Here is a 12,138-nt window from a genome sequence, read left to right on the forward strand (position 1 = left end):
AGTTACCGCTGTAATTTACACAACAAATTAACTCGGTTAAACGAACGATTCGTATCAATTTTTCTTCTCTTATAAAGAAATGAGAGAATAAATCAGTACCGAAAATCGAAGGCCGATCAATACCTAATTTATTCATCAAATTAACGCGGATTAATGGATGATTCGTATTAATTTTCTGTTTTCTTATAGAGAAATGAAAGAGTAAATCAGTACCGAAAATCGAATATCGATTAATATCATAATAAATCAGTGTCAAAAAATTGCACACGTGCAATGACAATTTGTTCTTATTTTTCAGGTACATACCTCTCTAATCCTATTTAACAAATTAACTCAGATAAATGGACGATTCGTATCAATTTTTCTCGTCATATAGAGAAATGAAAGAGTAAATCAGTACCGAAATCGAAGACCGATCAATATCTAACTAATTCATCAAATTAACTCGGATAAACGAACGATCCGTATCAATTTTTTTCTTCTTATAGAAAAATGAAAAAGTGAATCAGTACCGAAAATCGAATATCGATTAATACCGTAAATCAACGTCAGAAAATTGTCCACGTGCAATTACAATTTGTTCTTATTTTTTAGGTACTTACCCCTCTAATTTACTCAACAAATTAACTTGAATAAACGATTCGAATAAATGATTTGTATCAATTTTTCTTCTCTTATAAATAAATGAACCAATAAATCAGTACCAAAAATTGAAGACCGATCAATATTTAATTGTATGTATACTTTATTGATTCCCCTGGCGGGGTTACAAATTCCAATATAATTTCTCCTCTTTACTTCCTATTACGCTCGCACCTATCCCCTCGCACATACACACACTCCCATCCCCCGCCCCTCCTTAAATCTACTTTACAAATATCTTACATCTACTCGCTCGCTTATCTCTTATAATTAATTGTTCGCTTATCATCTATTCTTATATATATGTATATATCTATATTTCTATGCCACTGTTATTTCTATAATTCTTATTTCCTACCGCCGATTTTCGCTTTCCTCCATTCATTCCATTCCTTCACACTTTCTCCCTCGCTATCTCTCTCTCATCCTTTTAATCCTCCTCGTCCTCCCTCTCGCCCCCTCCACTCCTCCACCTCTCTCATCCCCCCTCTCCTAGCAGCATTTCTACTACCTATACCCATCTCTCTCCCTCTCCCCCCCATCGTACACGATCAATATTTAATTTATTCATCAAATTAACGCGGATAAATGAACGATTCGTATCAATTTCTCTTTTCTTGTAGTATAATGAAAGAGTAAATTAGTACCGAAAATCGAATATCGATTAATATCATAAACCAGGGTCAAAAAATTGCACACGTGCAATGACAATTTGTTCTTATTTTTCAGGTACATATCCTTCTAATCTTATTCAACAAATTAACTCAGATAAACGAACGATTCGTATCCATTTTTCTTGTCTTATAAACAAATGAGAAAATAAATCAGTACCGAAAATCGAATACCGATCAATATAGAATTTGTTCATCAAATTAACACGGATAAACACACGATTTGTATCAATCTTTTCTTCTTTTATAGGGAAATCAAAGACTAAATCAGTACCGAAAACCGGATATTGATCAATACTATAAATCAGTGTTAGAAAATTGTCTAAGTGCAATGACAAGATGTTTTCATCTTACAGGTACTTACCCCACTATTTACTCAACAAATTAAATCGGATAAAAGAACGATTCGTATCAATTTTTATTCTCTTATAAAGAAATTAGAGAATCAGTCATTACCGAAAATTGAAGACCGATCAATATTTAATTTATTCATCAAAATAACGCGGTTAAATGAACGATTCTTATGAATTTTTTTTCTTATAGAAAAATGAAAGACTAAATCAATACCGAAAATAGAATATCGATTAATATCATAAATCAGTGTCAGAAAATTGTCCAAGTGCAATGACAATTTGTTCTCATTTTTCAGGTACTTACCCCTCTAATCTTATTCAACAAATTAACTTGGATAAACGAACGATTGGTATCAATTTTTTTATCTTTTAAAAAAATAATATTAAAAAAAAATAAATTATATTTTTAAGAAAATAAATCAGTACCGGAAACCGAATATCGATTAATACTATAAATCAGTGTCAGAAAATTGTCCAAGTGCAATGACAATTTGTTCTCATTTTTCAGGTACTTACCCCTCTAATTTACCCAACAAATTAACTCGGTTAAACGAACGATCCGTATCAATTTTTCTCTTCTTATAAAGAAATGACAGAATAAATCAGTACCGAAAACCGAAGACCGATCAATACCTAATTTTTTCATCAAATTAACGCGGATAAACGATTCGTATTAATTTTCTGTTTTCTTATAGAGAAATGAAAGAGTAAATCAGTACCGAAAATCGTATATCGATCAATACCGTAAAGCAGTGTCAGAAAATTGTCCAAGTGCAATGACAATTTTTTCTCAATTTTCAGGTACTTACCCCTCTAATCTTATTCAACAAATTAACTTCGATAAACGGACGATTCGTATCAATTTTTTGTCTTATAAAAAATTGAGAAAATAGATTAATATCGAAAACCGAAGACTGATCAATACCATAAATCAATGTCAAGAAAATTGTCCAAGTGCAATGACAAGTTGTTTTCATCTTGCAGGTACTTACCCCACTAATTTACTCAACAAATTAAGTCGGATAAAAAGACGATTCGTATCAATTTTTATTCTCTTATAAAGAAATTAGAGAATCAGTCAATACCGAAAATTGAAGACCGATCAATATTTAATTTATTCATCAAAATAACGCGGTTAAATGAATGATTCTTATGAATTTCTTTTTCTTATAGAAAAATGAAAGAGTAAATCAATACCGAAAATAGAATATCGATTAATACCATAAATCAGTGTCAGAAAATTGTCCAAGTGCAATGACAATTTGTTCTCATTTTTCAGGTGCTTACCCCTCTAATCTTATTCAACAAATTAACTTGGATAAACGAACGATTGGTATCAATTTTTTTTGTCTTTTAAATAAATAATATTAAAAAAAAATAAACTATATTTTTAAGAAAATAAATCAGTACCGAAAACCGAATATCGATTAATACCATAAATCAGTGTCAGAAAATTGTCCAAGTGCAATGACAATTTCTTCTCATTTTTCAGGTACTTACCCCTCTAATCTTATTCAACAAATTAACTTCGACAAACGGACGATTCGTATCAATTTTTTGTCTTATAAAAAATTGAGAAAATAGATTAATACCGAAAACCGAAGACTGATCAATACCATAAATCAATGTCAAGAAAATTGTCCAAGTGCAATGACAAGTTGTTTTCATCTTGCAGGTACTTACCCCACTAATTTACTCAACAAATTAAGTCGGATAAAAAGACGATTCGTATCAATTTTTATTCTCTTATAAAGAAATTAGAGAATCACTCAATACCGAAAATTGAAGACCGATCAATATTTAATTTATTCATCAAATTAACGCGAATAAATGAACGATTCATATGAATTTTTTTCTTATAGAGAAATGAAAGAGTAGATCAGTACCGAAAATCGAATATCGATTAATACTATAAATCAGTGTCAAAAAATTGTCCAAGTGCAATGACAATTTGTTCTCATTTTTCAGGTACTTACCCCTCTAATCTTATTCAACAAATTAACTCGAATAAACGACGACTCGTATCCATTTTTTTGTCTTATAAAAAATGAGAAAATAAATCAGTACCGAGAACCGAAGACTGATCAATACCATAAATCAATGTCAAGAAAATTGTCCTAGTGCAATGACAAGTTGTTTTCATCTTGCAGGTACTTACCCCACTAATTTATTCAACAAATTAAGTCGGATAAAAGAACGATTCGTATCAATTTTTATTCTTTTATAAAGAAATTAGAGAATCAGTCAGTACCGAAAATTGAAGACCGATCAATATTTAATTTATTCATCAAATTAACGCGGATAAATGAACGATTCGTATAAATTTTTTTATAGAGAAATGGAAGAGTAAATCAATACCGAAAATCGAATATCGATCAATACCGTAAATCAGAGTCAGAAAATTGTCCAATTACAATGACAATTTGTTCTCATTTTTCAGCTATTTATCCCTCTAATTTACTCAACAAATTAACTCGAATAAACGAATGATTCGTATCAATTTTTCTTGTCTTATAAAGAAATGAGAGAATAAATCAGTACCGAAAATTGAAGACCGATCAATATTTAATTTATTCATCAAATTAACGCGGATAAATGAACGATTTGCATGAATTTTTTTTTCTTATAGAGAAATAAAAAAGTAAATCAGTACCGAAAATCGAATATCGATTAATACTATAAATCAGTGGCAAAAAATTGTCCAAGTGCAATGACAATTTGTTCTCATTTTTCAGGTACTTACCCCTCTAATCTTATTCAACAAATTAACTCGCATAAACGAACGACTCGTATCAATTTTTTTATCTTATAAAAATGAGAAAATAAATCAGTACCGAGAACCGAAGACTGATCAATACCATAAATCAATGTCAAGAAAATTGTCCAAGTGCAATGACAAGTTGTTTTCATTTTACAGGTACTTACCCTACTAATTTATTCAACAAATTAAGTCGGATAAAAGAACGGTTCGTATCAATTTTTATTCTCTTATAAAGAAATTAGAGAATCAGTCAGTACCGAAAATTGAAGACCGATCAATATTTAATTTACTCATCAAATTGACGGGTATAAATGAACGATTGGTATGAAATTTTTTTTCTTATAGAGAAATGAAAGAGTAAATCAGTACCGAAAATCGAATATCGATCAATATTGTAAATCAATGTCAAGAAAATTGTCCAAGTGCAATGACAATTTGTTCTCATTTTTCAGGTATTCATCCCTCTAATTTACTCAACAAATTAACTCGAATAAACGAATGATTCGTATCAATTTTTTTTGTCTTATAAAGAAATGCGAGAATAAATCAGTACCGAAAATTGAAGACCGATAAATATTTAATTTATTCATCAAATTAACCCGGATAAATGAACGAGTCGTATCAATTTTTTTTTCTTGTAGAGGAATGAAAGAGTAAATCAGTACCGAAAATCGAATATCGATCAATACCAGAAATCAGTGTCAGAAGATTGTCCAAGTGCAATGACAATTCATTCTCATTCCCGAGTCTTTCCGAGTCGAAATATTAATTCTGCATTGATCCTGCAAATTGCATCCAATTTGAAAAATCAATGCAGAATATCTAGATGCGCAATAGTGAACAAGCTTTGTCCTACCTGAACGTTACATCTGGCTACTCTCGCAGTCTCGCCCATGATGAGTCTTCAACAGCGACGTATTCCGCAGTTATTTAATACTCGTTTATTTCGATAATGTATATGTACTTAATCCTTATATTCTTAATTTAAATGAGCAATTTTTGATTATATATATTCGCTTAACAGCGCAAGAAAGGGAACAAAGATAAAAACGTAAATAGAACTGCCTTTGTTAGAACTTCGCGTGAGATAAATTTATAAGGATTAAATAATCATATAAGAATTAGAGGAAATGGGAGATGAAAAATACTTTTTATTCTCATCATTCTTAAAATTCTTTTTTCCTTTTTTCTTCTCTTTTTTTTCTTTTCTTTTTTCTAATGAGAATGATGAGAATTGTAGCTCTCAAAAGAGCTGAAGCTGCAAAAAGACAACGGTTATGTCTAATAATGCTGTTTCACTAATAGAGATTTTAATTCACATTCGGTACAACAAGAAAGATAAACAAGAATGAGAAACGGACATTCTAGCAGATTCTAAACGAAAACAGCAATCTGAGCATTATTAGACGAATAAAAATCAACACTTGTAAAATTTATATCAGATTCTAAGATCATTATTCATAGTTTTCTAAATTATGTGCAATTTTTCATTGAGAACATAATTACAAATTTGTATTGATAAACCTTAGCTTGCCTCAGCAACCTTGCTTGAATAGACATTCATATTTTATGTGAAAAGAAAAGTAGAACTCATGTTACGTGAAATTAGGTTAATCGGAGGAATAATCAAATCTCAAGTCATTTTATCATTTTTCAAAATATAAACTATGAATGCTGATCTAATTTCGACTCGGGTATGTCCTTACTTCGAGTAAGGTCCGTTAAAATCAGAAAAATAATAATGCGTAATAATAGTAACTCAAGGTACCTCGAATACCATACATGATGTATCGTTGTCCTCAGCTACGTCTCTCGGCGCGCTCCAAGTCCTCTCTCCATCCTGACTTCTCGATCCGACGTCCTCCTTCTGGTCTCCGTCGCAGCACCCCCGGATACTCCATCATAGCACTGGCGACGACACTGACTCTAACTCTAACACTCGCGCAAGTAAGATTCGGGGACAAAGAAACGCGTATTAACCGCGATATGACTACCGACACTCGTACTGCGTCTCGGTATGCGCATCGTTCGTCGGCCCGAGGCGCAATGTCCTTTCCGCAATCACGGAGTCATACATAAGCGTACAAAAACAAACATTCGGGAAGGCACGGTTACCCCCTACCAGTCGCTGACCTTGCCGATCAGTGTTGATGCCTGCGTCGTCCGTTAGCTGAAAATGAAAACAACTCGTGTTTTCAAAGCATGCCTGTGAGAGACTCGCTTCAAACTTCACAATACTTATTTACGTCTGTTCCAAGAATCATATTACGCCGAATTCAAACTGTCTCTATTGACATGACATACACGAGATTTGCGATCGCATCATTGATCTTTCTTTGGACAAGAAAATCCTGAGAGGAACGCTGTTCGAGAATATCACATTTTATGTTTCAGGTGCCTTGCAGATTATCGAATCCGATGTAACAGATCAGGGAAAATATGAATGCGTCGCTATGAATAACACCGTGGGCACGGAGTACTCCAAGTCAATCACGTTATACGTGAAACGTACGTATATTTAATATTATATAAAACTTATCTTTTTAAACAAAAAGGTAAAAAAAAGGCGCCAAGTACAAGCGCAACACGTATTGTGTTATTTTTAGAAGTATCAAACTCAAATTAATTTTTTATTGTATATATGTGTACATAAGTTTTTACAAGTAAAACTTATAACTATAATAAAACTCTGCAACACTTTTCTACTGTACAAAAGAAGTGATATATTAGAACAGTAGCGCCAACTGAGAAACCTAACATATATGTATATGATTATTGTATACTTAACTTAATATTTTTAGAAATCTCAAATTCAAATTATTTTCTTTTTTAATATACATATTATGTACATAACATAAGTTTTTATAATATATGTACATAAACTTTTAAAAATAAAAATTATATCGTGTTATAAGAATTTAACACGTTTGTTAATAGTGTCCAATATTTAAAAAAATATATTTTTAAATATTATGTACATAACATACGTTTTTATAAGTAAAACTTATCAAATTATTTTTTTTGTAAGATATATATGTACATAAACTTTTAAAAGTAAAAATTATATCGTGTTATAAAAATTTAACACGTTTGTTAATAGTGTCCAATATTAAAAAAAAATACCTTTTTAAAGATTATGTTATTCAAAATATTCAAGGAAATCTAGCTATAAAAAATGTCCATAAAATAAATTTTTACAAGTAAAATTTATCATTATTTATTAGAACACTGAGTTATATGGTTATTTTACTTGTTATTGTAATAAATTAATTATTATAACAATGCAATAAAAAAATATTAAATACAAAAAATCTTGGCGCGGCTGCACCAGAAACTATATCGAACTAAAACTGTTTAGTGCCTCCGGGCATAGTCTGGCATAGAGATGGCAACTGTGGTTGCAGCACAGACATAAACCGCCTGAAAGTGAATATAGCACGGACTTCCACCACATGCAAATTTTACTACCGAGACCTGAAAGTGGATGTACCATCGTAGTTCCTCTCTCAAAATGGATGCAGATGGCGCCCTTTCCCAGTGAAGAAAGTCGGTGTCGCAGAAAATGCCGTGTTGGCCGCGCTCTCAGGTTTCTCTCTGGATTTACTACTCAGCAAGATGCCTCTCATGCGAATCACTCGAAAAGGAGTTACTCATTCCTTACACTTTCCGTTCTTAAAATGAAATAAGCATATTTCTGAGCGACGCAAGAAAAGGAGGAACGCAAGGGAAATCAAGAGGGAGAGTGCAGGAAGTGCAGTTAAAAAAAGCATATCTATCGCGACACCACGACGCCGTGGCATTAGTGCGTTCACGATCATCCGTCCACGTGACATTAGCTCCGTGCGCGGTATATGCGGTGTCGAGTGTGCGATAGCTAGTGATTGATCCCGTTGTGTCAAAAATTATAGGTTTTAAGCGCTATTTTGTATGCCGTCCGCGACCGCGGCCCCAATTCGAAGTACTTGTATGTCAGCCCGCGTCGGCGTCGAGCGCGCGTCACAGCTATGATCAAATTATTCTCGTTGAAACAAGCGAAAAAGGATGGAGAGTCACCCAAGGCTGGTACCCAGAAGAAGGCATCCGCGGCACAGCTGAGAATCACGAAAGGTTCGACCCGGTGATGTTCGCGACACCTTTCGACCTTCCTCTGATCTGTCGTTACTTTTCAGATATAAACGAACTCAACCTACCGAAAACATGCGGTACAGAATTCCCGGATCCCGACGATCTGCTGAGCTTTAAACTAATCATTTGTCCAGATGAAGTAAGCCTCGAACGTCTTGGTATCGATGTAATCCTCGGAGATGTTATTTTTTGTTTTTAGTCGTCTCAAAAATTCGAACGATGTTTACTGTGTTTAACAATTGATCCTATCGATAATAGCAGCATATACTCTATAGGTTGATTATTATTTCAGGGATTTTACAGAGGTGGTAGATTTGTATTTAGTTTCAAAGTTGGACCCAATTATCCACATGAACCACCGAAAGTAAAATGTGAGACTCAAGTATATCATCCGAACATTGATTTGGATGGCAATGTATGCTTGAATATTTTAAGAGAGGACTGGAAACCTGTTCTCACAATTAATTCCATCGTTTATGGTCTCCAATATCTCTTCTTGGTAAGTTTGATTGTCACTAATATTGATATTTGTAATATCTTGTGATATATTTTGGATATATTAAAACTAAACTTTTTTTTATCATTATTCTATGATATAAATGTTTTCTAGACTTTGTAAACTTTGCCCAATTGAAGATACAAGATGAAACAGCATAATTTATTTTTAGCATATCAATACGTCACACAACATGACTATAATATTTGATGTAACATAATCTAATGTTTTTGCATCATATCTAAATTCTTAAGTATATAAATATAATTATAGGAGCCAAATCCTGAGGATCCACTAAATAAGGATGCTGCTGAGGTTTTACAGAACAACAGAAGGGCGTTTGAACAAAATGTATCGAAAGCTATGCGGGGTGGTTATGTAGGATCATATTATTTCGAACGGTGTCTCAAGTGATACAGTGCCTCGTTGATGATACTGTATAAGCTTCTTCAAGAACTCACTGTAGGTGAAAAGATCCGAACATACGAGATAAATGCAGGACCATGTTACAGTGTCCTTGTTGTCACTTATGTGACTGCATTAACATATTTACTTTCTTTATGTCTTGCCAGGCCTATGTCTATTTAATCGAAAAAATTCGATTAACAAATCTGCTGGCAATATCATGCACACTGTTTACTCTTTCTGGTAATTACCAAAATCTTTATCGGCCGTGGTATTGTTTTAGTGAATTTGAAATGCAGTTATGAGGAGATTGTAGAATTATAGTTTGACATATTTGGCAGATGATAGATGTTACGACGTAAGACACTTAATTGTGTTAACATATATACAATAATTCTGGACTATCTTAAATCAGCTTTACATCTATAGATATGTTAATTTTTATAAGGTATTTATTTCCCCAGATATATATATACATATATATATATATATATATATATATATATATATATACGTAATTCCCATTGTCATTGTAGCTTTTCACCACAGTATCTATCAAAATTTTGCTCCTCATTTAAACATGTGTATAAGTAACTTAACTTATGTATTGACTGAGAGTGGAATATAAGGCTGTTATGGAACTATATAAAATATTTTGTCTGAATTTTTATGAACACACAGCATACTTTACACCCGACCAAAATAGGCTGAAGCAGGTTACTTTAATCTATGAGTAATGTGTATGTATATATAAAAAGGACACACCATTAATGTTTTTACGAAACAAATTTGAATTTATTTCATTGAAAGAAGAGTTTGGTTCGCTTTACTCTATGTACAAGTACAAACGTTACAGCAGCCACTAACAATCGTGAGATTACAATACAATTGTGGGATTTTATGCTACAAAATTTAGTTTATCATTATATATTTCATAATAACTACTAGAAACGTTGAAGTATATATATTTTGAATGTTACGCTTGTACAGTCAGTGTAAAATAATTGAGCATATCTCAATGTAGTTTAGAAAAATCGATTTATATATATATATATATATATATATATATATATATATATATATGCAGGAATCACAGAAATATCTATAACAGAGTGTGTTGAAATGTGTCACCAATTCTTTGTTTTCTTATTTGCTCGATGTACGAATCAAAATACTAGATGTCAATGTCACATTAGTTCCTTGAGTGAATCTATATTTGCTTTGGAGTTCACAATAGTAAATAATCGTTAATAGGAATAAGAATACAAAGACAGATAAGAATTTACTTAAGAAATTACTTGCTTACGATTGTGAATTCCAAACCATTAACGATCGTGCGTATATTTTGTCGTTGAACAACACATATTTAATTAGACAGCTGTGTAAACTCTAAATGTTAATTCAAACATATTGTACTCCAAAACATATTGAACTCCAGAAAAATAAAGGTCTTGGATAAATAAATAAATGATAGATACAATAGAGACTACATTATCGATTTTAATGTGAAGTTTATATAAACTTCGTTCGCGTATATTAAAGCACCAATATAGTCGTATACATATATATATATATATATATCTCTCATGATATATATATATATATATAAGATATAGGATATATATATATATATATATACCTTACCTCTTATCAGTTTATACAATATCAAGACTTAAGCGTATATATTCATATATGATTTTATCATAAGACTTACCGCGCAGACGCGCTATACGATTATTTATATAATTTATCATTATATAAAAACTACCGAATGTGTGGTAAACATCCATTACAAAGAAGTACGGCTCGTCGTATCCTATAAAGAGCAAAGGAACAGCTTTCGTCTTTTCTCTATTAGTTATTGTTAATTTATTATATTTTAATACAGTACTTATAGAACTTATAACTATAGAGAAGTGTCCTGGCCTCACTCCGACCTACAGCTTACTCCGCTGTATTCTTTAATTTAGGTCCCGTCTGCATTAACGTCTCAAGGCACTTTTTTTTTTAAACACTTTGAAGTTTGTGACTCAATCAATTAACTTGGTTTTTTTCTCATTACGTGCACAAAGACTTTAATTGTGTCAAGTAATGGGGTCGCGGGGTTTTCGGATCACACAATGCGGAGAGCAACGGCGTTTTTATCGTCGACGCGTCTTTATATAAAATAGCACGATACTAAAAAAATCGCTTACGCTTTACATAGACTTCTGATAAACACTGCAAGAAATCGATAGATATCATTCCAAGTAAAGGCGATCTGAGAAAGCGGGGTACTGTGTAGCAGTACAGGCAGTACACAGAAAGCAGGATATTGTGCAAAATAAACTTGGCGAACGTACAATCGATATACATACAGTATGTTTATTCGAATGACATTTGATGTGTGTGAATCTTCCAAAAATTGGTGTTAACGAATGCAAGTGCAAAAATAATTTCTTGTCGTGTTGTGTGTTCGTGATCGAAAAGATTTCCGTTCGAAGTATCAATGTACAAATTTTCACTTTACTGCGTAATGTGTATTGCGGGTTTCTTGCAGTTTCATATCGAAAACAAGTACGATATATTGTATTCAACAAACGATGGAGAATCTGTGCTTGCATGGGATCACACGAGTAAATGTAATTTTCATCAATGGAACGTTGACAAGATGTATAAGGTAGCTTCACACTATCCATAATAACA

General features: G+C 32.3%; 1 protein-coding gene across 1 annotated transcript; it reads left to right on the forward strand.

The window, feature by feature from the left end:
* The first annotated feature begins 8,005 nt into the window (after positions 1-8,005).
* UbcE2M (NEDD8-conjugating enzyme UbcE2M) lies at positions 8,006-9,927 on the forward strand. The gene is made up of 4 exons (XM_011145485.3): positions 8,006-8,534; positions 8,597-8,691; positions 8,845-9,051; positions 9,322-9,927. The coding sequence occupies exons 1-4, from the start codon at positions 8,432-8,434 to the stop codon at positions 9,460-9,462; spliced, it is 546 nt and encodes a 181-aa protein (XP_011143787.1). The 5' UTR covers positions 8,006-8,431; the 3' UTR covers positions 9,463-9,927.
* The last annotated feature ends 2,211 nt before the right edge of the window (positions 9,928-12,138 follow it).

Source organism: Harpegnathos saltator, unplaced genomic scaffold, assembly GCF_003227715.2.
Source record: "Harpegnathos saltator strain DR-91 unplaced genomic scaffold, Hsal_v8.6 scaffold39, whole genome shotgun sequence".
Taxonomy (NCBI): Eukaryota; Metazoa; Arthropoda; class Insecta; order Hymenoptera; family Formicidae; genus Harpegnathos; species Harpegnathos saltator.

Excerpts from the sequence above, each read along its gene's own strand:
- UbcE2M (XM_011145485.3), top strand. The coding sequence starts at position 8,432 with ATGATCAAATTATTCTCGTTGAAACAAGCGAAAAAGGATGGAGAGTCA. Across the intron at positions 8,535-8,596 it reads ACAGCTGAGAATCACGAAAG|ATATAAACGAACTCAACCTA; the intron begins GTTCGACCCGGT and ends GTTACTTTTCAG. Across the intron at positions 9,052-9,321 it reads GTCTCCAATATCTCTTCTTG|GAGCCAAATCCTGAGGATCC; the intron begins GTAAGTTTGATT and ends ATATAATTATAG.